General features: G+C 41.2%; 1 protein-coding gene across 6 annotated transcripts in view; it reads right to left on the bottom strand.

Annotated features, from left to right (window-relative positions):
• Positions 1-26,044, bottom strand: part of fbxl15 (F-box and leucine-rich repeat protein 15) — an 82,795-nt gene that overhangs the window by 29,504 nt on the left and 27,247 nt on the right. For 2 of the 6 annotated variants that reach the window (XM_054766447.1, XM_054766438.1), the window contains exon 5: positions 10,971-11,096. The exons of the other annotated variants lie outside the window; for them this stretch is intronic. In XM_054766447.1, coding sequence (XP_054622422.1) covers positions 11,064-11,096 — 33 coding nt within the window. In that variant the 3' untranslated portion in view covers positions 10,971-11,063. The remainder of the gene's footprint in view (positions 1-10,970; positions 11,097-26,044) is intronic. 6 annotated transcript variants of the gene reach the window in all.

Below are 26,044 nucleotides of genomic sequence, written 5' to 3' on the forward strand. Positions count from 1 at the left end.
AAAGACTTTGCCAGGATGCACATCGTCTTTCTTCACCAACTGTGACCTCACACAGCACATGCGCAGATGCGCCACAGGCATATACGTCATATCCGGCTAAGTAAATAATGATATGCATTGCAACAGCAATCAAAGGCATCAAATATAAATACAAATATACTGTACGTACTACAATAGAGACATAGCAAACGGAGGAAAAACAAATATACATTGATCAATACAAACACCGATACAATAAACCAGTGGTTCCCAAACTTTTTACAGTTGCGTACCGCTTCAGACATTTCATATTTGCATATTAATTTGCATATGAATTTAATTCCAAATTGAAGGGGAAAGTGTAACAGTCACAATAAAGCATTATTCGAAAGCATTATTATTCGAAGTACAAAAATACATACAACCAACGATAAAGCCTCATTTTTGGGGGAATCCCCACTCATAGTGACAGGTTTGCACTGCTGCGCCATGCGGGGATTGGAAGGCCAATATCAATATCAATTAAATCTTCAAGATGAAAACCTGACAAACCTGACACCAGCAAAACATACGAAAAACACATGTTGGCCGTACGGACGACGTACAAAGATGTACGAAGTGCACAAGTATGTCTTACAACCTGAAAAAAGGTAAGCGCCCGTAGAGTTCGTCTCACATGACAAAGAACCTCTGCGGCCCGTCTGCAGCTTGAAAATCAGCCCGTCACACGCACGCCCTCCGTGCTTATCTTGCATTTTTTTTACATGTAGACCGGCCTTAGGAAACCGTACGACCGGTTGACATAGCCTTTAAGGACCTACTTGAATTAACACTTCCAGTCAAACCTCAGTTTTCGAAGTCAAACCTTGGCTTTTGAACAAAACAGTCTTTGATTTTAGACATGATTTTTCATCAAACTTTTGCCTCAGTTTTTGTACACTGTCTCGGTTATCGTACAAACTCGTCTGCAGTGTATCATTCCATGGAATCGAGTGCCCAAACAACTGTACATTTTGGTTTTCGTCACTTTATCGGGAAAGAGACTCTTTATGGTCCAGTAAAATTAACTGTGGTGTCTGAATTTTTTCACAACTGCATGTATTTATTTGCGTACGCTAACTCTTCTACAGCTCAATGCACTCTACAAAACACTCACTGTAACTTTAGGGTGTTGTTAGACGAATTTCCACAAAATTCGGTACCCACATCTCAGAAACTGACTAGCATAGGGGTGTCTAAAGTGCAGCTAGGGGGTCATATGCAGCCAGGGGCTCTTCTTTTATTGGTCCGTTGGCACATTCTCTAAATATAATTGAAGAAGAAAACAACAAAACAAATTGCCCATAAATTATTGATCATTTGTTTAATGATTATACAGCTTTGGGGTATCTGTATTACATGTATCCTAGCATGTCCTCCAAAGGCTTTTGAGCACAACTCGTAAGAGGCATCACAATTGGCGTTTACAGTCAAAAAATGTGTACTGTGATACGAATATATAAATATGATACGAATCTCCAGATACGGAGAAGCTGAAAAAAACACACTGAGGGCCGCAAATGAGCACGACTTTGGACACCCTTGCTCCAAAAGTATCAGGAGGAGTGCCCCCCATGTTCACACATAATGAGGAGGAAAATCCCAGGGTGGCATCAGCCTCAAACAAAAGGATTCCTCCCTCCCCTTCTTCATGAGGTCCTGGTCTACTGTTGCTGTCACATATTCCTCAGAGGGTTCATGTGACAAAACACAGAAAGTTGCTTTTGTCCCTCGTCTTGTCACGTTACACTCCTTACTTCGTTCTTCTTTTCCTGGCTGTCTGCGCTGTCAGCTCCTTGCCTGGCACCTGCTCTCATGTTCCTAATTACTTTCATTTAATTAATTATATACGCCGTCATCTTAGATCTGACGTGCACTGGATTTCTTTGTTTCAAACCTGCAGTGACGATGACAGCACCGGCGAGAATAAACTGGTAAATACACAACTTGTGTCAGTCAAAACCATGCATTTTTATCTTTTGTAAAGGCGGCATTGGGTGGTAGAGCTAGTGAAGACCAGGTTGTTTTTCTGGCTCAGTAAAGGAACACCTGACGAGCGTGCATCCCAGCTGCTCCCTTCAGCGTCCTCCTGTTACGTAGGGGACACGATAAGGCTCTAAACAAAAGGTTCCATCAAATATTTATTGACCCGATCAGCGTAACACAAACGGGGAAAGATCAAGCTGGTTGACTGAATAGGTCAACAAGCCCGCTCTCATCAAGTTTCCAGCAGGGAAGACGGAAAAACGATAGTTGGATACCAAAGAAAATTGACTGTTGATAAAAAATAAAAAAAATAAAATTAAAAATGAATGATGATAGCATAAAATAAAAAATGTGTGTCCCTTGAACTGAACTATGAATGTATTTCCTGTATGATTCCAATTGTTTTAAACATTCTCTAAAAGTCAAAATTGCTGGATTTTCACTTTTTGTGATGTGCTGAATGAATTTTTTAAACATTTAAAAACATTTTAAAAAAATTTTAAAACATGAGTTTTATTCCTCTTCTTGTTACAACGCACCTTTTTCCCCCAGGAGCTTCACACACAGCAAGAACAACAGCGAGAAGTTTGTTCCCAAGAAAGAAGTGGTATTGTCAAAATCAAATTTTGTGTGAAAAAAAAATCTGAGATTTGATTTTTGGGTCAGCACCATCTCTATAAAAAGTGGCTTGGGCTTCTAGAAAGGTGCTATATAAATAGAATGAACTATTATAATAATTGTTAACAACAGTACGTGTAATACACATGAGTTTCACAATGACAGCTGAGTAGCGCAACCAACATTTTAAAGCGCATGCAGAGGTAGATAAAGCTGGTGGGTGCTAACCACTCATGACACTTAGAGAAAATTATTTAGGGTTATATTATATTGGGAGGGTAAAAAAGGTTGTTTTCCGAAGCCCACAACTATAAATAGCCCAACATAGTCGTGTCTATTCCCCCTTCAAGCACCTACGGCTCGCTGCTTCCCTCCCAACATTTCACAAAGTCCAGCCGCTGAGACGGGGGCATGAGCCTATTTCATCACAATTTTCTAGCTAACCGCTTACAAATGTGGCATGTGATGATCATAATGAGCCTTGATGCCACTTAGCCATTTCGGTGCGGACAGTCCGAGCAGAATAGCTAAGAAGCGGGGATGTCAGGGGTGGCGCAGGTCGGTCGGCCGCCACCGAGAGCAGGTGACAGACACCTTGGTTAGAGCGAGAGCCGCCTCACCTAACAGCATTATAAATTACTGTAGATCCTATTTGTGTCAGTGGAGCCAAGTGAGGGGAAAATTCGACATCAGACTATTTATCCATTTACTTATCCCCACTGCATGGGCACTCCTCGAACAAATGTGGTGGCTTTTTAGGAACACATGGCTGGACTGTTTTGGAAGTGAATTTGTCAGGCTAGACAGGAGAAGCCTATAAGTGTTGGTGTTGTATTTTTGGCCACAGAAGATAGTACTATATACCTGGTACTAGTACTGCACAATCTTATGAGATCGACTATAAGAGCAGTATCATAAGTACCTTATTTTCCTGAGTATATGAGTTGCACTTTTTGTCATAGTTTGTCTGGTCCCGTGACTTTTAGTCGGGTGTGACTTTATAATTTAACATGTGCTGCCTTTGAGTTAAAGTGGGGTAGTGGAGGTTTTTAGCGACACCTAGTTATTGAACAGGTATGACAGGTATTTAAAGTTTTTTCTTTGAGAACATTCTGACATTTATTTAACAGGTATGACATAGATGAGATGATGAGATAATCAAATTGTTCATAATAAATGTTTCCTACCATAAAGTAAGGTACATACATTTCTACATGATTTCAATTTTATATTGCCTACCTCACAACACCTTTTTAAAAAAAAAAAGTAACATTTTTACTAACTGTGACATTTATTGCAAAACAAGAACTCTAATAAATAACAGCTTACAACCAGCGCTGTAACACCATTTCTAATATAAAACGGGAACGTCACAGTACACTTCACTAATGTAGCCTACCCTCGCTACCGAGCAATTTTAAAATACAACTTACAGTTAACAGGCTAGTGTGGTCTAATCATTGTCTAATCCTGTATGAAATGCAGTAGATTGCAGTGAAGTTAGTTATCAGTGTTAGCCAGCTAGTTATAACTATCGAAAACCAACAATTGAAAACATGGCGAATTTTTACGTGGAGTAGCAAATGACTGAATATATAATAAAACATGAGTGATGTTGCAATAATTATGCCTAATTACTTACATTTATATGCTTTTTTCAGTCTCCACGCTTCCGTATTCTCAGCTGGTGTTGTAGCTCCGCCTTCCCCTTTGTTTCAAGTGTGGTAGCCTTCCACACTCGTTTTAAAGGAGTGTATACCCCATAGCACTTCGGCCTTGCCCCTCAGTTTAAGGAGAATTGAGACATCACTTGATTCCCGCCAACACGAAAAAACTTAGTAAGGGATAAGATGAGGGATAAGGGGTAGAATTGGGATTCAGCCTTACACAGTCGCCCCTCGCCACTTCACGCTTCAAATTTTGCGGTTTCACGCTACCCTGGTTTTAAAGAAATGTATCCATCCATCCACTTTCTATGCCACTTATCCTCATTAGAGTCACGGGGGTATGCTGGAGCCTATCCCGGGTGACTTCGGGCGAGAGGCGGGGTACACCGTAAACTGGTCGCCAGCCAATCGCAGTAAAAAATATATTAATTATTGAATTATGCTGGTTTTTTACAATTAATCAGAAAATATGCAACACGTTATGTACGTTTTGCCTAAATTAAGCAACGTTTTGCCTAAATTAAGCATTTTCAAGCATGAAAATTTCTACATGAAATAAAATACAAATATAAGGCATTCAGAAGATGCATTCAAACACGTTGTGATATACAGTGTTCCCTCGTTTGTCGCTGAGGATAAGTTCCCAAAATAGCCCGCAATAGGTGAACTCTGCAAAGTGGCCAACTATAGTTTTGGACAATTATTATATACGTTATGTTTTAAGTCTGTAAACCCCTCACCATACACTTGATACACTTTTCTCAGACAGGCATTAACATTTTATCACATTTCTCTTGTTTAAACACTCCCAAAGTTCAATTTCATTTGAATTTAACTTACAAGGTTAACTTACAAGGTTGGACACAAGAAATTAAGCAACTCATTCATATTCCTCTCCCTCCACTCCTCTGATCATGGCTTGTCCTGGCGCTGTTTTTGTATCCTTGTTAAAACATATACCTCCCCCTTGTCCTCCATGAACCGAAGATTCTTCTACTGTATTCCAGGCGCCCTACAGCCTTGTAACTTCTGCCTTCATTCACCATGTAGCATCGCTAGCAGCACAAAGGAGATTGATTGGCAATGGTATGCAGCCAATCAGAATGCAGAACACAATGTGAGGGTTCTCCCTTAGCCAATCAGGACATGTGGCTCTATACATAATGAGATGAAGTGGACACTCTGGACACTCTTCAACTCTCACATGAGTACATGAGAACACCCTCTATAGGTAGCAGTAGTAAATGTAATAACAGACTCATGCAACAGAGCACCGATAGATCACTCTGATACACCACAAGCACGCAGACCACGATGCGCGTTCATACGCTGTAAAAAAAAAAAAAAAGTGCAAAAATGCACACAAAAAAAAGAATCCGCGAAAGGTGATCGGCAATGTAGCGAGGGAACGCTGTATAATATTCTACACTGGTCACTAGGTGTCAGAAATGTTACTGTAATCTTCAGTGAAATACACACACAAGCACCAGACGTGATCGCCGGAACAACAGGCTTTTATTGCAGGTTTGAATTATCTCACAGTAGGCACAATAATCCCTAATAAAAACACCAGCCACAGTTGCGGCCACTAACCACACAAAGCTGAAACTCAACTCTGAAACCCCAACATCAGTTCCTGTCTGTCCATCACATTACTCAGGTCCCCGAGGAGACCCACAGATGCTGAGTCCTAAACGTCACTGTGTCTTAAATGAATTATTTACTCTTATTATGTCTGTAGGGGTGTTATTTCATGTCTAGATGGTTCTAAAAATGTTGAAAAACAAAAAACGTATTTAGAAGGTTGTGAACAGTTTGTTATGCTCTAACTATGAAAATATTCCATTTACAACTAAGGAATCCTTCTTCGCAGAAATTCATTAATCTGTGCGGCTCTGGAGCCAATTAATCACAATAAACGAGGAATTACCGTGCATGTTTTATTCCTCTTCATGATACATTTTTGGACTGATATAAGTTATTGTCATGTTTGGGCTGAGCTGTCGTAAGCTTGGCCCCCGGTATGCAGAGAAGAGGCGGTGGAGTGCAAATAAAAGTATTTAAATAGCACAAGTGCAGGAACTCTCAACAGAACAAGAACAAAACCAAAAGCGACACAGGAGAAGCTCTGTGGAAAAATAATACGAAAGTAGTATAAACAGGTAAGTCAATTCTTTTAGGTGACAGCACCGGTAAGGAGACGAGGTCCATCAACAATAACAACAATGAACCAGCGGCGCACATTCGACGGCGCAGGCCTTTTAACCGCCACAAATGGTAATTGGCCGCAGCTGCGCGGCCACCAGGCGTGAAGCGGCTGTCTCTTCCTTCCCGGAGAAGGCACAGCCCGCCAAAATAAGAGCGCAGGACAGGAGACGCTCGCTCCTGTCCTGCAGAACATCAGACTTATACTCCAGAGCAACTTATAGTCTGGAAAATACGGTATCTCTTATTTTGTATTTTAAAATTATTTAAGAAAGAAAAATTATAATTAATTATGAAAAATTAAGAAAAAGAAGGAGTCACAACTTGTTTGAATATATTGTATGAATTTTTTTTTTATATTAATTCCATTTTTGTATAAGTAAAAAAATAATATGCAATGACCCCCCACGGTAGGAGTGGAAATTCTGCAGAAATATAAACTCTCAAGCTAAATTGTGCGTGTTGCTGGATGACGGTGCGATTTTCTCCAAAATAGTTTGTAAACGTTTCTCCAAGAGCAGCACACTAATGAGAGATGATTGAGTTTGAGGCTCACCTGCCACAGCGCTCAAAACGAGAATGTCAACTTTGCGTAATCAATAACAAGTGACAGGAAATGGATTTTGTAAAGGGTGCGGAAAAAGTCATTTCCCAGCTAACAACGCCACGAGTAATTTAAAGGAACAAAGTGACTCGATTTGTTCTCCCGTGCAACTGTTAATTTGCCCAAATAAAAGAAAAAGGAGAAGAGATGGAGTCTGGGTTTAATTATCAGGGGATGACTGTGACTGTGCATCATCATTAGTATGACTTAATAGCGGTGGTCAGTGACTCAAGTGGTGGTAAATGGCACAATTAGCGGGCCGACCGGGGCAGAGGTACATTCAATTTGAAAGCCTTCTTTCTTAATCCATCTCCTGTGATCACCAGAAGTGCTGAGCGCTGCGCTTCTACGCTCTCCGACATTAATCAGCTTCATTCCAAAGTAAAATGTCAACATTGTAATCAAGAGCCAGCACACTCCGGCAGAATATACAAGCCTTAACATAGACACAGAATCCAACAGACTGGCATCTCTCGGTTTAAAAGCTACGTGGTAACAAACAATGGAGAAAAAAAACTCCAGGGAGGCATTGACATGCTTCCTTCACATGAAACTGTTCTTCCATGTTCTGCCTCCTCTCTGGGTGCCCCCGGTGCCCCCTGAGCTTAATCCCTCGCTGCACCCGCTCAGTAACCCCAGCAGGTGCAGTGGGAATCCATAAACACAGCTGGTGCGTCTCTGCAGCGGAACGCTCGGATTTACCCTCACCTCTGGCCGTTTTTTTTTTTTTTTTTTTACCAGAATACCAGGCATAACACAGGTCCATTTGTTCTAAGAATCCAGAAAAGTAGGCATCATGAAATATCCTGCGCAAAATTGGCCCATTGGAGCCATATCAGTGGATCCCAACAAGGAGGGAGACATGAGTCTCGGAAGTTAAACTTCACACTCTGGTTCTCAAAAAGAAAAACACAGCAGCTCCAATATGTAGCGTTACCTTTCGGTAGTGGCCTGACGCGCTGTGAGCGAGTGTGTGATGAAGCTAGTAGCTAGCCGGTGTGGTATGGAGAGGTATCACTATGCCGGTAACATAGTTCTTTGGTGTAATAATGTTAATAACAATAATAATAACAATGTCGCTGTAGCTTGGTTAATATGCAGGTCACATTATGTAAGTGAAGCATTGTTGGGGCTTTTTGCAGGTTTTTTCAGACGGCTTCATAGGCGGAATAGGTGCGTCCCATTACATGCATTCTTAGCTGCTTCTTTTTATTTGCATTTATATCTTTAGAACTCACAGGAAAGAGAAAGACGTGTGGTCATGTCTCACATAAGGATTGTGGATGATGAGCAACATTTTTTTTTAAAAGTGCAGTTTTCCTTAAACACTGCATGACGTCATGAAATCAGTCATGGCTTGCCTGACATGATAGAGTGAACAAAAAAAATTCCCCCCATTTCGTGTGGAAATGGTAAGTCTTTGGCTTCTTCTTACAGGTGTGTTATTTCATATCGACAGGCCTCTGATATTGCTAAAAAAAAAAAAGCCATAAACGGGTTTTTTATGCTCTAACTTTGAAAATATTTAATTTGTGAACACCAGATCCTATATCGTGGAAATTCATTTAACATTTACCAATTAACTGCTATAAATAATGGATGACTATCAACATAATTTTTGTGCGACAAGAAGGCATTCGCAGAGGCGGTGCTCTCTGTCCTCTGAGTCGTATGAACACAGAAAATAATGTACTATATGCCGATGGATCACAGCCTTAACGCAGCTTGAGGATTTTTTTCGGAGGTGCAGGTCACGCTATGCGCAGAGACTGAACGTGAGCAGAATGCGTACTTGGAGAGCAGCGAACATACAAGCGTATTCAAGGGTCACATGTACGATAAACGCCTACATGTCAGAAGGAGGAACACAGGAATTTACTTCAGCCTAAAGCACTGCATTTGTGCCATGCCCTGTTCCTAAAAGGCAGAAAGACATCCAATAATACATCACTCACTATCAAAAAGTGAGTCCACGGACTCAAAAATAGATAGTGTGATCGGTGCAGTGAAAATTTTGATATTCAAGACTACAGATCACAGATAATCATGTAATAATCAAATAAGGCAAATTATTCAGAAAAGAAGGTAAAATGTGGGGAAATAAGGGAAATTGTGGTCTTTTTAACAGTAATTTAAAAAATTCTCCCGAATTGTGTGGTGGTGGGGGTTCCGGAGTGGGGGTGCTGGTTCCTACGTGTGTCACTTTTGGCCACATCGAGTCAATCAGGTGAATGGTCTTAGGCAGGGGTGTCCAATGTGCGGGCCAAGGCCCATCTGCGGCCTGCGGCTGATTTTTTTTGGCACATTTTAATAATAAAATTAAACAAGAACACGAATAAAAATAACAACAAAAGTGGAAAAAAGAGCAGTACTTTTACAAAATATTACAAGAAAGTCATAATATTAAGAGAAAAAAAGTGGTTTTATGAGCATAAAGTCGTAATACTATGAGCAAAAAATATGTTTTTGAAGCATAATGTTGAAATATTACATTTTAAAGTTATAATATTAGAAACAAAAAAACGGATACCGTTGCAATTTTTGGAAAATTAAGGTGGTAAAAAAAATGTATATTACAAAAACAAAGTTTTAAAAAATTATGGTAGTAAAGTTACAATGTTACAAAAAAAATTATGAGAAGAAAGTTGGAAAATTTGTAAAAGTTAAAAACAACAACAGCAAAAATGTATATAACGAGCAGTGTAGAAAAACTTCACAGTAATAATACACAAACCTCAGAGGCAGGCTGTTTTTTCTTCAAATATATATGACTTGTTAGCATATACTCATGGGTTGGTTTACAAAATGTAAAATATCATCAAAGTGGCCCCCATACCCTTTGATTTTTCCCGTATGCGGCCCTCGCTGGGAAAAGTTTGGACACCCCTGGTCTTGGGTTTTCCACCAGATGCGCTTGCTACCATGTTATTTTACTGCCTTGTATTAAAACGGGAGGTCGCCAGAAAAGAAGGGCGAAATACGTGAGTTTTGCAGGGAAAATTGGATTGAAGGAGATCACATTAGCATCAACAAATCATCAAAAAATGGCAAATTTCCAAAGGCATCTTCAATGTGAACAGCAAAACCTGTGACTGTGCTTGAAAATTGAAATGTTTAAGCCCGACTGACTGGTAAAGAGGATAGTCACTAAATGCCAGCAGACTTCCTTTAATCTGGCTAGAAATCTACTACAACTTATAAAGGGAAAATTTCCTGCCAGGTCCAAAACAGACAAGAGACGAGATAAATTCTTTGAGAATAATAAGAGGTATAATTTCACAAAACTTGCATGCAAGGAGACAAATCGGTTTCTAGAGAAAATGCCTGACTATTAATGCTTAAATGTTCGTTAATAAAAGTAACCACATAGGGGTGATTTCTCCTGTGAGGGACAGAGACAATGAAGGGCAGACTCACATGCCTCGACACTGAAGGCTATTTGAATCAGGTGATAAGCATGTGGAGGACTTGTTTTGGAGACAAGAGGCCTCTAGCAGTTTTTCACAGCAAGTCAGTGTGACAACTTGAAGTGAAAAAGTCTATTAAATAATTAAAGGGACAGTTCGGATTTTTTGACATGAAGTCATATGACATCCCCATCAGCAGTGGACTATTTCAACAGTGACTTAAAAATCCAAAAATCTGACCAGAACTGGACTTGCGGGACCAAATGGGGGAGGGGTTAGTCACTGTTGATATAGTCCACTGCTGACGGGGATGTCATACAACTTCATGTCAAAAAATCCGAACTATCCCTTTAAGAACAGTATGTGTAAATAACATTCCCTAATGTTTTTTAACTTGAGGCAAAATACAACATTTTATGGCAAAATTTTCCCCATGTTGTTTTATTTATGTAATGTAGCATTTACCTTTTCAAGTCAATGTCAACACCTCTTTAGCGTTATTGCCACCTTTGCATTCCAACTCGTTAAAGTGTCGTGGCCTGCGCCTGTCCACCACCGTTAGTCCTGATTGCCCGGGAAATTCACTGCCTCCTGTGCGTAATGAGAGCGGACAGAGGTTAGAACAGCTCAATACCAGAGATAACCAGACTTTGATCCAAACGGCCATGCAGAACACACCTGCCGATACCAGTCAGAAAATGTACTGTCAGGAATTTGGATTTTAAATTAGACCTGATTAGCCTGAAGCAGGGAGGAGTTTGGCTGACTCGGACAGTGAAAAAAAAAACATGTGGTCAGGTTTGTTGCATGTCATCTTTGAGAAGACAACTGACAAAGCTTTCAACCAAGGAAAGCTAAACACATGAATATGGCTATACAGTATATACACTACATATATTTTTATTGAAACACAAGCCCTCTGTGTTGAGGGGCTTTGTTTCAATGCGTCTGTCATTCACTTCCATGTGACGCTGTACACAAGTGCGAGAACAGACTTTGCTGATCAAGATCACTGAACAGACTCATTTCTACAGATGTCTTTTTGGTTGTAATGAGAAACCAGAAAATGTGAGACAAAGAGATGTAAATGACAACCACAAGGGTGCTATTACCCATGTTTCTGTTTTTCATCTTGAATAGCAGCCATATTCTAATACTAGCAAGATTAATAGCTAGCAGCGATGATTCTTACTCTTTTTGGTTAAATTCAACACTGTTTGTGGTTTTCAGAGTTATTTGCATTTTTATTTGTGTTACATCGTCAAATACATAACACAATTCTGTGGTTTCAAGAGAATAACCAACAAGACATGCAAGAAATGGTAATACTCCCTAAGTCTGTAACAAAAGAAAAATGACAGATTTTGAGTTAAATGGCAAATGGCAAACTTTTGTGATTTTTGTTGACTGATACAGGTGGTCCTGTGGTTACAAACGAGTTCCATTCCTATGAGTAAGTATAATTTCAGTCGGAACTCACTGAAGTCTCACTGAAGTCTCACTGAAGTCACTCACATCGTACACGGAACACATGAAGGACATAAAATACAGTAATACAAAGCTAAATACAAGAATTCAATGAAAAAAAAAAGAAAAACCAAACAAGGAAGAAAGAACAGAAAATCGCTATGCTGCTTAGTTATTACTGTCGCTTGCATAGGAGCAGATACTATAACATGCTACATACAAGATACATAACACGAGTCCTGACTGTGTGTGTGGATCCGGGATGAAGATGGCTGCATGAAGGGAGGACAGGTGAGTTTGTTATGTTGTTTTGGCGTGGTTGCGGCCAACAGTAGCTTGTTTTCTTTTAGCAGTAAAGAGATTGTTGATCTCCTTGTCATCCTTACAATCTACAGTAATCCCTTGTTTATCGCGGCCCATTGGTTCCAGAACTGACCATAACAATTTCCGCAAAGTAGGATTCCTTATTTATAAAGCAATTATTTTTTGTAGTTGGAGCATTGAAACCCTGTTTACGACCTTCTAAATATAGTTTTTAACATTATAAGAGCCCTCTAGACATGAAATAACACCCCTATAGTCACCTTTACACTGGTATTACCCAATATAGGTGACATAATAAAGGAAAATAATCAATTTAAGGCATGGGTTGCTGAAAATGTACTCAGTGCTAAGGCAGATGAGTGGTGGACAGACAGGAAGCGGCGTCGGGAGTTCAGAGTTGAGTTTTAGCTTGGCGTGGGTTAAGACCGCAAAAGTAGCCCATGTCAGACTAAGGTGCCCGTTGTGAATAAAAGCCCGATCAAATCTGGTGCTTGTGTGTCTCCCTGAACATTACAGCAACATTGCTGACACCTAGCGACCAGAGTAGAATACTACGATATCATCACAGCGTTTTTGAACGCATCTTCTGATTGCTTTATATTTGTATTTTAGGTCACTTAGCCATTTCTATGCTTTAAGGTGCTTAATTTAAGCCAAAAATATGTAAAATTTGCTTAAACGTGCATTTTTTTTAAATGAATAATAGGCCATATTCGACCATGAAACAGCATAATTTATTAACATATTTTTGAAAAACTGTGATAGAGTGAAGCCATTCCATTCCTTAATGATGGTCGCCACAATCAAGTGTTGAGAGTAATGTAGCTGCGCGTGAGCCGCACTTAGTGTATTTTTTGCTAGTTCTCAAGCGAGTCTCATGTTGACGGACCAAAATTACGTTTTTCATTCATTTATGGAGCGCGTTCAGAATCACGAACCTGTGTAAACTGAGGGCCACCTGCATTGCATAGTTGGAGGAGCTCTGTTTAGATTCCACAGTGGAAAACAGGTGCTGTCATCATATACATATATACTTTGATATATATATCAAAATAATAAAGATAACAGCTAGAGACCAAAAAAAAACATAGTCCTTCCTCACTGATGGCCAAAGAAGAAAGCGCAGCCTTGTAAAAGGCTTGGGGAGTGGGGTGAGGTTAGTGCTTTAACCATCGCAGGCTAATGGTGGTCATTTCTGCTAATCTATTGCCCGGTCTTTTCCAATTTGGAGGGTTTATCATCACTAGCAGCTGTCTTTTACGCTGCCGACCAGGGAAGCAGAGCTTGATTGCTGGGAAGAAAGAGACCCGACCAATTAAGCAATTAAGATGTTCCATTTCTTTGGTCAAAAGAAACAGGCAGTCGGATTGAAGTCATTTGTGAACAATGATAGCCTTTTAGATCTTTTCAGTCACTTTGCATTTCCTCAGCACTTTTGTGCAGAGCCTATTGGCTTGCGATGAAAACACGTGTGGTTCAGAGGTCCACCATGGACTGAAGTGGGCTCTTCAAGAGGGTCCTTAAGGGAAGAACAGAGTGGTCGAACTAAAGGTCTTTGTCTTTACATTCTGGGGTTTATGTTTCCTGCACAGTTATGGTTGTATTTGTCAGAGGTGTGGACTCGAGTCAGACTCTACTCAGAATTTGATGACTTTGGACTCGACACATGACAATATCATCAAAGACTTGCAACTCAACTTGGATTTCGACATCAATGACTCAGCACTTGACTCAGACTTTAATCTGATGACTTGAAAATACTTGAGATTTTCATTGAGTGTGTTGAGTAAAATGTTTCTCTATTCAAAGTATTCAACTAACGAGACTGTTGTTATGTCATTTCAAGCAAGACACCACATTTTCCACAGAATCTGCCTCATTGAATGCATCCATTAAGCTCCAATCAGGTTTAAGAACAAACAGCAAGGACGTGACTTTCATTTGAGTGAGCGTCAGACTGGTGGAAAGTGGCAGTGATTAACACCGGGATGTGTCAACATGTTACAGAGGATAATTTCATTTGCATTCGCAAATTACAAGGTCGTGGAATTTTATTTGGAAAACACTTACCAGTGCTTATGACTTCTAAGGACTCAAAAATTTCAAGCCTATGACTTGAGACTTGTGTTGACTTGAGACCTGACTTGGACTGATACATCTTTCCTTGAGACTTGACTCGAGACTTGCGATTAAAGACTTGAGACTTACTTGAGACTTGCAAAACACTGAGTTTTTCCCACCTCTATTTGTTACCCCATTTGGTAGTGATTCACCTTGACAGCAAAACACATAGATGGGTAGAAAGGCATGGTTGTAGAATACTATTGAAGCCATGAGAATAAAATGCCATAACCTCATCAAAATTGAAGAAACAAACACCATTTTTGGCCCATGTTGAGATCTTGAGTGCTGTTGCAAATGCACCAAATGTCAATGCAATCTGCATAAAAGTCTGGCCTATGTTTGGCGTACAAAAATCCAACCACTAATAAGTCCAGTACACCCCCATGGGTAATAGTTTGGCTAATTATTTTTATTTAAACATCGTTTTCACAATGTACACTGCGAGTAAAGCATGATTAACACTATTTGCGAAGGCGTTTACACAACCCAACGCGCACACAATTAGAGGAAGATTACAGTCTCGCTTAAATATTCTAGATAACTTCAATTATACTCGCTGCAGAATTTATTTAGCCTGAGCAAGCTAATGTTAATCAGCACTGTATTGGGGTTAATCTAGCTAGTTATTACCAATTTGCTTGGCGGAGAGGATGCTAGGCCATGACTAGCGTAGCGGCAAAAAAAAACAAAAAAAATGGCACTAAAAGGGTGGGCAATCATTTCCCCAATCACGAGCGCGATGGCTTATAGACACTAAATGTTTGAGAGCAAACCATTTTCTCTCCAGCTGGCCTCTTTATAGATCATGAAAATATACTACTTAAATCAAAGGGAGAAATCACACACACGCAGCAGGCCTGCTGTTCAATAATGACTCTTGTATTGGAGATCATCCACTGAGGCTATCAATCATGTAGAGCATCCACCACTCGGGGAAATAAGCTAAAAGAAAACACAGGCTGAGACAAAGCATTGAGATATAAACTACCATCCCTAATACAAAAAATGGTGGTGCCATACCAGCCTGATACTTTACACTAAACACACAGGGAGTCGATACGGCAAATTGTTCCAAATTCACTGTCAGGCAAGTGGCAATTCAGGCATTTTCTCTGCTGAAGACTCCCTCAGTTGAGCTGGAAACGTACAATTGCCCCTGTCCGCCTCTTCGGAATGGTGCAACATTATAACCTGCGGGAGTGTGTTGTCATCCAAATGAGATAAGTTTATTTCCATTCACCCGCCATTTGTCCAATCAGTCAGGAAGGCTATACTGCTCAAGAGAAGCGGCGGGGTGTCGAGCTTCACACGTGGTGCCGATGGAGGGTGACCCATTGGGGGGGGGGGGCTTGGCTGCTGCCCAAATGTCTGCCTGTGCCTTCTGTGCAGGCATAGGCCACGAAAGCAGGAGGTGACAATACTGTGGTACAAATTTCCTCTAATCTGAGCGTGGCTCCAGTGGGAAGGCAACCTTCCCAGCACCGCAAATGCTGCCGCCTGTCCCGTGGATCATGGTGCCAGCACATGGCAACATAGTTGCAATATCAGTGGGTGGGATTTTGATGATGATGTTTCCAGAGGGATTTTTGCTGCCCTTTGGTGGACTACTCATTTGTGCGCTCAGCAGGTTGGCGATAAACCCTGGAGAAAGAAGCTCACTGGACAAGGGCTGGCACAGGCCCACTTTGCAACTTTGACAACTTTAAAGTCACTTATTAGACAAAAATTAATTCTACATGTCAGGCACAGCTCTTGGTACGCCAACTTTTTAGGTGTTACACGTGTTACATGTTTAGAGCAATGGTGGCCTGGATTCCCTCATACTGCCAACCATTAGCCATTTCATGCAAAATCAGTGCAGTGAATTTAGCTTTGTAGAACGCTTTGTAGAACAGTCTGTTCTTTATCGGAAGCCATCACATACAGACGTTGCTGTAAGTCATCGTACACGTGCGAGTATTGTTTGCGGTTGTCATCCAACAAAGTTAAGCTAACTCTATGTTTTATCCAAGACGGTTACCCTTAAAAAAAGTAAAGAGTCAGAGTGATCAAAAGATAAAACAAACATGAAGACGTTCATGAGAGCAATTACTTTCACCTAATTCCCCATTTTTCGTGCAGGATTAGAGCCATGCGAGTTAAAGGCCCTGCGACTCATCCGCCCGAGAGGAGTAGCCTGATGCGGGCAGCCTTACAGCTAAAACCAATTTAAACATTCATCACATACTTGCTGTCCTGCGATGATCCTTTCATTATGCCGCCCAAATTTGAGCGTAAGCCGGGAATCACAGGGTCACACAAAGAGCTGTTTGGAGAACTCAGGCGCAAAGCCGTCAATTTAAAGTTTCAACAAATTTGAAAGTTGTTGTTTTTTTAAAAGCATGTTTATTCTTTCAGAAGCTGCTACTAAAGTGAATCATTATGTGCCATACATATCAATGATGGATACAGTCCCGAAGCAAAGCACAAAGCACATGGCCCTCAATCTGTATGATAGTAACGATGCCCAGTACCGATATTTTTCAACCACCGTGAGTCCAGAGCCTGCAACTCTCCGGTCTTCAAGCCATCTACTTGCACAGTCTTGCAGATTGCAGCCAATCTTGCACATTTCAAGCTTAACTCCAATTTGGCCAGTTCACTTTTGAATGGGAGTTAGGCATTGAACATTTCTGCAGAAATTCGGGCATCTGCAACATTGATCTGATTTACACCTATCCAACCATCCATTCATCTTCTTCCGGTTAGCCGAGGTCGGGTCGCGGGGGCAGCAGCCGAAGCAGGGAAGACCAGACTTCCCTCTCCCCAGCTGTTTCATCCAGCCAGGGATTCCAAGGCATTCATTCCCAGGCCAGATAAGAGACATAGCCTCTCCAATGTGCGCTGTGTGCCCGAGACACCTCATTTGGATCCTCTCAGTGCGGAAGAGCAGCAGTTCTACTCCGAATTTCTCCAGGATGACAGTGCTTCTCACTTTATCTCTAAGGGAGAGCCTAGCCGAGGAGAAAACTCATTTCAGCCGCTTGTACCCGTCATCTTGTCCTTTCGGTCACTACCCAAAGCTCATAACCATGACCATAATTTACACCTAGATTTTCCAAACTCTGAGCCTGTAATGTGACTACACCTGCACAAAGTGGATGACCAACCAGCTAAACTCGTGTTATAAGGGCTATTGTTGCATGTTTAAGGGAAACTTTAGCATTAGCTTCAGCATTTTGAGTCGGATGGCGGAAACGCTGCCTTCTTACTAATCCCTTTTAACAGTGAGCCACAGTTTAGCAGGACTGAAGTGGAACAGCGTGAATCGGAATGCTTGGCTTAGACTTTCTGTCACAGGCGAGTAACTCGTACAGTATGGTTTGAAATTTTTATTGGTGTATGCCCAATTTTATAGAGTGGTAGTTGTGGGTGGTAGTCGTGGATGATGAAAATTCTTAGCGCTACACATGTAGCATGAGCTATGTGGTGGTAGAGCTTCAATGGCGCCCTGTGAGTTTTAAATAAGGGAAATGTTCCGAAAAAATGAGGGAAATTCTAATTTTTCACAAGAATTTCCACAAGCATATCATATGTTTGTTCTGGCCGATATATTCAATATTAAGAATGAAATTTGTTACTTTCATTCTTCTGTTGTAGTTACATTTTTTTGCCTTCTAATTAACATGAAGGCTGGGGCTCGGTGGTGAACTCACCCCACTCCCTACTTTGCTTGATTTTATCTAGAGACGCACGATATCTTTTCTTTTCAAACCCATTCCAATAACTTTATGCTTCTCAAGACCGAACGGTACACATAACCGATAACTTTAAGTCAAACTTGTCTATAGCGGCCACTAGAGGGAGACTGCAAAAGTGGCCGCTATAGACAGGTGGCCTCTATAGACAGGTTGGCGTCCAGTTTGAATGTTGACCAGTAGAGGAAAAAAAAAGAAAAAAAGGGAGAAAAAAAATGAATGTTGACCAGTAGAGGGCACTGTGGGACTGCGGATAAAAGTTGTACATCACTGCTAGGCTTGTTATTATCCACGACCCACAGAACACAGCTGTGCTAGTAATGTCTTACGCTTGTTTTTAATATTTTACTTTTTATACAGTAGAGTGTCATTACAGCTTTAGTTCATCAGGAAGTGACGGGAAGTGACGGTGGGCGTCCCGAGCAGGAGAGCTAGGCTCAGTGCTAGCTGTGAGTTTGGAGAGAGTTGGGAAGTGTGTTTATGTTGGCGTGGATGTAAAGTCCTGCAGTGTTCTCCGCTGTTAATAAAGCCATTAAAGTGCATCGGCGACGTGAGTCTCTCCTTCCCCACAACAAGCGGCATTACAGTATTGACCAGTGCACACCAGGAAATAAACGGTGTCATTTCTTACAGGCATTGGCTGGACAGCTATGTAGTGGGGCTTGTTTAACCTTTGCCTTGTGGGCAAGCAGGAAGGCGAGACGATGCTGTGAGATGTGTGTGTGTTCTGAGCTGCTGTCTGGTGGCCGCGTTCAACAAATAAAGTTGGCAGAAGCAACAGGAGAAGTTTCCTTCTTTGCTTCGGAGCTGAATAACACTGACAAGTTAACAGACTAGTAGCGGACGGAAAAGAAGACGGCTTTGTTTGTGTCGAATACAGAAGACGAGGACTTTGATGGATTTGTGGATGAGGATTGATGAAAAATAACGTGAGTACATTCTAAAATACTTCAATTAAATACAACTGAACTCCATTTTGCTCCCGCTGCCGCATGCATGCTAGCATATGTTTTTTTTTTTTATTGTAGCGTCGCTGGGAGCACATCCTGTTCCCAGCCTACTTTGCGGTAATGTTTTGGTGCAAATGCTCTTAAAGTTACATGTTTGACCAGGAAATAGCAAGCTCAAAAGAAGACGGCTTTTTCATGTGGAACAACTGACAGTTTGTGTGGATCTTGTGAATGATTGTGACTGAGCTAGGACTCAGTAATTAAAGTCTACACACGACGGCTTCATTGATTGAAAAACAAAACTTTTTCGTGCATGAAGCTTCTACTTGAGTTGGTAATTTGGCCGCTATATGCGGTCAGATATTGACCAAGGGAGACAAAATGGGTGGCCGCTGGCCGCGTTGGACAGGTGACTGCTATACACAGGGTCTATAACATGTAAATTTGCTGCGGGGGATTTTTCAGTGGCTGCTATAGGCAGGTGGCCGTTCTACAAAGGTGGCCGCTAAGAAAGGTTTGACTGTATTTACTTTTTAAAATTTAGATTTTAACTGTAGTTTGTGCACACGGGGAGGTAAGATGGACACGAACAAATTTGGATTTGTTTAACTGTACCTATTGATTTGTCGTAATCAAATATTATGACATTACTTCTTCTACCACATCACTACTATCAGGAAAAACAGAGTACAGAGCGGGAGGACCCACCTGGCGTGGCCGAGCAAGGTGCACTGTATTTTGGCACACGCTCCGAGCAGCCGGTGTGATGCCATGGAGGTCTCTGACAAACCCTTTGCACTTTTCAAACACCACAGATATGGTGTCTCAGGTGTCTGATAAGTTTTTTTGTGTGCTCTATGTTTTTTTCCCTCATTGCGCAGCATTTGGTACAACTAGCACACAAAATGTCTTCCTCAAAAAGTGAAGCGTTTGTTTACAAGTCAGCTCAAGGGACGTTACGACAGGCCATTAACATCACAGGCAGGAGCAAAAAGGAGCGAGTGATTTGCTCACCCACACAGTATGGGTAATCCTGCCTCATTGGAGCGTTTTTTTAAATTATGGGTTAGTAGAGCTATCGGATTTATCGGTATGACATCATAATTCCCTCATTGTCGTGCACCCTTTGTTTTATCCACCCCTAGTTTTTATGATCAGTAGAACAAAACATCCTGACTTGACGTGCAAATAAGCACTGAGCAGAAATAAATATGAATCTTTTTTCCCACACCATCCTTGCGCCGCCCCCACAGAAAGTCGGCCTGGGTAATTGCCCGTGTGGCCCAAAGCTAAAACCGCCACTGACAATGTGTGTTTTTCGTACACTTTGTTAGCTAAAATGAGTGCTTGAAACTTTACGTAGTTGGATCCAAAGAGTGGAGTGCTACTGTATTGTTTGGGACAATAGCAACCACCTTAATAGTTAATCATAAAAATCATGCGTAAATAAGCTTTGTTACCAAGAAACATGACGTGCATGACTTGGATTTTTATTTTAGTTAGTCACACTCCTTGTATTGTGCCGGAGCCCATTCTAGGAAATGTTCCAGCTCCAAATCCGAGCTGAGCACCGATAATCGTGCAAGCACACCCGGAGCGATTTTCCATGTGCAATAAACCCACTTTGAAACGGGGCAGAACAACACCAAAGTTAACACGGAAAGGAAACAAGGAAGAAGAAGAAGGGAGGACTTGTATGGTCTCAAATGAGCAATCAGGGGCATTTGCAAGCACCGGGGGTAGATGAACAGGCACCCCCAAGAGGAAGAAGAGAAGCGGAGTGGTGAAGGGGGGGCTGATATCCATAGCAACAGTCAAGTCCCCAGCTGTCATGTTTGGGCTGAGATAGGTGCCATGAGCCCAGGGACCACTTAACCTCGGCCACACTTCAACTCAGGAAGTGAAGATGCGGTGCCGCGCCTTACTTAAAATGCAAACTTTACACCCTCCCCTTGGGAACGGACGCTTTTTTGAATTAACCCGGAGAGCTATGCAAAGAGGTCTCTCCTCAGAAATAATTAACCATAAATGCTCGGCGATGTCATTGGAATAAAAAAAAAACAGCACAGATGATAACATCAAGCTTAGCATATAAACACAGTGAATCCCCACTTTATCACCCGGTGTCCTTGACAATATTTGCTTGTTGACATTTATTGTTGCTAGGCTCTCTTTTACAACATTCATTAATACAAGATTTAAATCCATATTAAATGCATGCAAGCTGGAATGTCAAAATACAAGTCTGTTTTGCAGACATTTCTACAGTATTAAAGAGAGAAATTAAGTACTTTAGCTGTACTTTTAAAACTGACACCTTATTTTAATGAGTTTTACATCTCCTTCTACCCAGTTATAAGCCACTGAAGGTCCTCAGTGCCCAAAACATACAGCTATAATGGCTGCAACACAGATGTATCATGAGATGGTGTACAGCCACAAGGAGAACACAGTTTTATTCCAACATTAAAAGTTAAGAATTTAAGAAGAGTCACTTTTTCGGAATAGCAAATTCAAGAAGTTTGGATTTTTTTTCCTGATGGGATACACACTCGGGGTAGGGGTTAGGTATCGTTTACATATTATCCCAAACGCTGACGGTGCCGAAACAGTGCCTGAACCGTCACTTAAACATAGGAACACATACACATTTAGTCCAACAAAAAACTTTGTTGGACAATTGTGTGACAAGCAAATTGAATAGAATAATAATAATCATTAATAATAAATAAATAAATAAATAAATAAATTACATAGAAATAAAAATATATTATATATAAATAGAATAATAACTAAGCAACAAGGTCACCAATATTAAATAAAATCCACAACAAATTGTGTCGTTAGTGGTGGATAATTAGGAAGTGAAGTCTTGCTGGTGTGGACAGTGACGGGGGAAACGTGTGTGCGAGTTACTGCGAGTCATTTTTGCCTTATTTCAGCACCATTAGCTACTTCGTTTTTCTGTCTAGTTATTACAGTTTACATCAGTGCCATTTCACTAAAAATACCGGTGCCATTTCACTAAAAATATATGGAAAAAACGGATGTCTCTCTCAAAAATTGCAGTCTGATTGACAGTTATGTACAGTATAGGCAGTATCACATGCTGTCATGTCAAACCGAGTGTCATCCAGATCTGATCCATGTAAGGGCAGCAATGTAAATCGAACATGGGAAATCTCATTTAACATGCTTAGATGCTTGGATGATTTTAATTTGAACAAATTTGCTAGTGCCAGAGCGAGTACAGAGTATGTGTAATTAAAGTCAAAACCGTTTTCATCTGGGTCTGATCCAGATTGTACATTTGGCAGCATTGTAAATTAAAGACAGACAATTCCGTACAGACGTCTCTGTCGTGTCGTGTCCCATTTGAATAAAAAGTCAAAAGCTGTCATGTCCAAACCAGGTTTCATCCAGATCTGATCCAGATTGTGAGTTTTACAGCAATATGAACGGTTGAAGAAAACAGATTAATCTGATCCAATTTGAACCATATTTGCTAGTCAGAAGTTGTAATTTCAAACCAGGTTTCATCTAGATCTGATCCGAATTGCAAATTTGGCAGCAATGAAAGTAAGCAGTCGAAGAAAACAGGTCAGTGCGATCCAATTTGAACCAAATTTTTTAGGAGTCAGTAGCTGTAATGCCAAACCAGGTTTCGTCCAGATCTTAGACTTAAACAGACTTTATTGATCCACAAGGAACTGCCAACTGCCAACCAAGCAACAGCTTGGTTACTCAATTGCAGAAGAAAAAGACAAACACTCTTAAATACAATGCAATGCAATATGAATAAATAAAAATAATATAAGATAAACTAGATTTGCACATTTACAAATAATGTGTAAAAATATTGTAAACACAAGTAAATGTACACTTTATACAAGGCATGGCAGACAGTACAGCGCAATAATGTTGTGAATGATCTTTTACAGATCGGTGAGCTCGATGGCCTGTGGAATGAATGAAGTACTATAGCGTTCACCGTGGGAATGGAACTAGAGGAGTTTTGGAGAATGAGCTCCGCTGCCCCTCTCTTGTCCGATGGAGTTGCTGGGTGGGGTTGTCCATGATGGAGAGCAGTTTTTCCAGTGTCCTCCTGTCTCTCACTCTTACAAACGCCACCAACTGAGTGGCGATAACATGTTCGGCTTTCCGGATCAGTTTGTCCATCTGCTGCTCCTCCAACAAACCACAGCAAAGTACAGGACATTGGCAACCACAGACTGATAGAAGATCCCCAGCAGTTTGCTGCACACATTGAAGGACCTAAGCTTCTTCCGGAAGTACAGTCTGCTCACGCCCTTCTTCTAGACAGCATTGCTATTGTTCTTCCAGTCCAGTCTGCTGTTCATGTGGACTCCCAAGTACTTGTAGTGGTCCACTACTGCCACCAACCGGCCCTGAATGGTGATGGGCTCCACTGGAGTCACCTTCCTCGTTTAGGCGATCACCAGCTTTTTGATCTTGTCCACATTCAGTAGCAGGTGGTTTGCCTGGGACCAGTCTACAAAGTCAGCGATCACTGTCCTGTACTCCACTTCCTGTCCATCTTTGATACACCCAACCACTGCAGAGTCATCAGAGAAATTCTGCAGGGGGCAGGACCCAGAGCTGTACTGGAAATCAGAGGTCTACAGAGTGAACAGGAAGGAGACAGGACAGTCCCCTGCGGGGACTACATTACTGACCACAGTATCAGACAGAGAGCTCCCCAGCCGCACAAACAGGGGCCTGTCAGACAAGTAATCAGTAATCCAGGAGATAGTGAATGAGCTGACACCCATCCTGAGCAGCTTCTCACTTATCAGAAAGGACTGGATGGTGTTATAGGCACTGGAGAAATCCAAGAATATGATCCTCACAGTGCTCTTCCCTCTATCCAGGTGAGAGTGAGCATGATGCAGCAGGTAGATGACAGCATCATCCATACTAACATCTGATCCAGTTTGCAAATTTGGCAGCAATGTAAACAGTAAAAGAAAATAGATCAATCATATTCAGTTTGAACCTAATTTGCTAAGTCAGTAGCTGTAATGACAAACCAGGTTTCATCCAGATCTGATCCAGTCTGTGAATTTTGCAGCAATGTAAACAGTTTAAAAAACAGATGAATTGGATTCACTTTGAACCTAACTTAGTCAAAAGCTGTAAGGTCAAGCCAGGTTTCATCCAGATCGGATCCAGATTGCAAATTTGGCAGCAATGTAAACAGTTGAAGATAAGCATGGGAGAAACTTACATGTGGTGTTCAAGGACCATTGAACAAAGCGGGACAAGTCGCCACTCGCTTTAAACATCCAAAAACTGTGGGATTTGTAACTGTACATTATTTTTTAAATAAAATAATGGCCCATATTTCCAAAATTTATATCCCTTTACATAAAATTTGGTGTATTTATTTACAAATTATTTTATTTGTAATTTTTAACGCTTTTTTTTTTTATCATGGCACTTGAACGTTTCCTGCAACCCACGTAGTCAGGGACCCCTGCCTTACAGCATGCTTGGGGTTATGATGTGCTCTTTTACACATTTGAAAATACTGTAAGAATAACACTTTTATAGAATTGGCTTCTTTATTTTATCATGTAAGATTACCGTCTACGTCAACAAATGCAAGGGTTGAATCGAATTGAATCGTATCGTTTGTACACGGTATTGAATCATATTGAATCATTGTGTTTTTTAAATATATCGTTTTTTTAATCGTGTATCTAGATCAGTATCAAATCGTTTACCGCAAAGAAATTTATATCCCTACTTATTATAGATAAAAACTTCTATCTGCGATTAATTGCATTTAATTATGAGTTAACTATGGACCAAATGTGATTAATCATGATTAAATATTTTAATCAATTGACAGCCTTAGTTCTTATAGGATCCCAGAAAATGCAGATGCATCTAATGTCGCTGGTCAGTCTAAAGCAGTGGTTCTCAATTATTTTCTGTCATGCCCCCACTGGGGAAGGGAAATGTTTTCACGCCCATCCCCACCGATTTGAAATACTATTGAGAAACTGATAATATCTTTTTATCTGTACTGTACAGACTGAACTTGAAACTGAAACAGCGAAATGCAAAAAAAATGGAGAGCAGTGAAGCATACAAGCGTTTCCAAGAACCCAATCGAATGCCGACTACGACAAATTCATATATGTTGGCAGGTCTGCACTAATACTGAAAGTCCTCCCTGTCTCTCTCGCCCCCCAAGGGGTCCTGCCCCACTATTTGAGAAGCACTAGTCTAATGGGATTAGGATCAAAACGGACCTCACTGAAATCCACAGAATCTGGATACCTGCATAGAAATAGGGGAACTGGTATTCTCAGGCCGGTTCTCCTTCAGCAATAGAGTGTGGGCTCCACAGGCAAGCCAAGATGGTGTCTGTTGTTTTACAAGGGAAAAACGCTGCATTGTCCCTCCATGGCGGTCCCCTTCTGAGCGTGAATGGCCATCTAATCAAGCTCTCACTTTCACTGCAGCTGGTTTACAGCGAGCAGCAGCTCTGACCTCTGAGGGGCCCTCCTCCCTCCTCAGCTCCTTTGGGACCCTTCAACAAGCTTTAGAGGCCAAATGAGGTGTAAGTCTATTAAAAGGGAGTTTGTGTGTAGATCACCGTCCCTCTGGGGGAGAGAGCCTTTTTGCCCTGTCATTCAGGTGCGGCTAATTTCCTTCTGCTCTGCGTGCAGACGTGAGGCCCCGCCCACTGCCCTCAGCCGAGGGCCCGTTGTTAGAATTTCTAATGATGAGCCTCTTTCTCACTCTCTCGCACAGTGATTTATTATTAGAACATAACGCTGACACAAAGAGACGTGGCTTTAATGTCGTGGATTCTATTTGATTCAGTGGCCAACATGTGGCAGTGCCATGTGCACAAAGCCCCCCACCCTCCACTTCATTTACGAGGCTCGTAACTACAGTGCAA

Source organism: Dunckerocampus dactyliophorus, chromosome 2, assembly GCF_027744805.1.
Source record: "Dunckerocampus dactyliophorus isolate RoL2022-P2 chromosome 2, RoL_Ddac_1.1, whole genome shotgun sequence".
Classification (NCBI taxonomy): Eukaryota; Metazoa; Chordata; class Actinopteri; order Syngnathiformes; family Syngnathidae; genus Dunckerocampus; species Dunckerocampus dactyliophorus.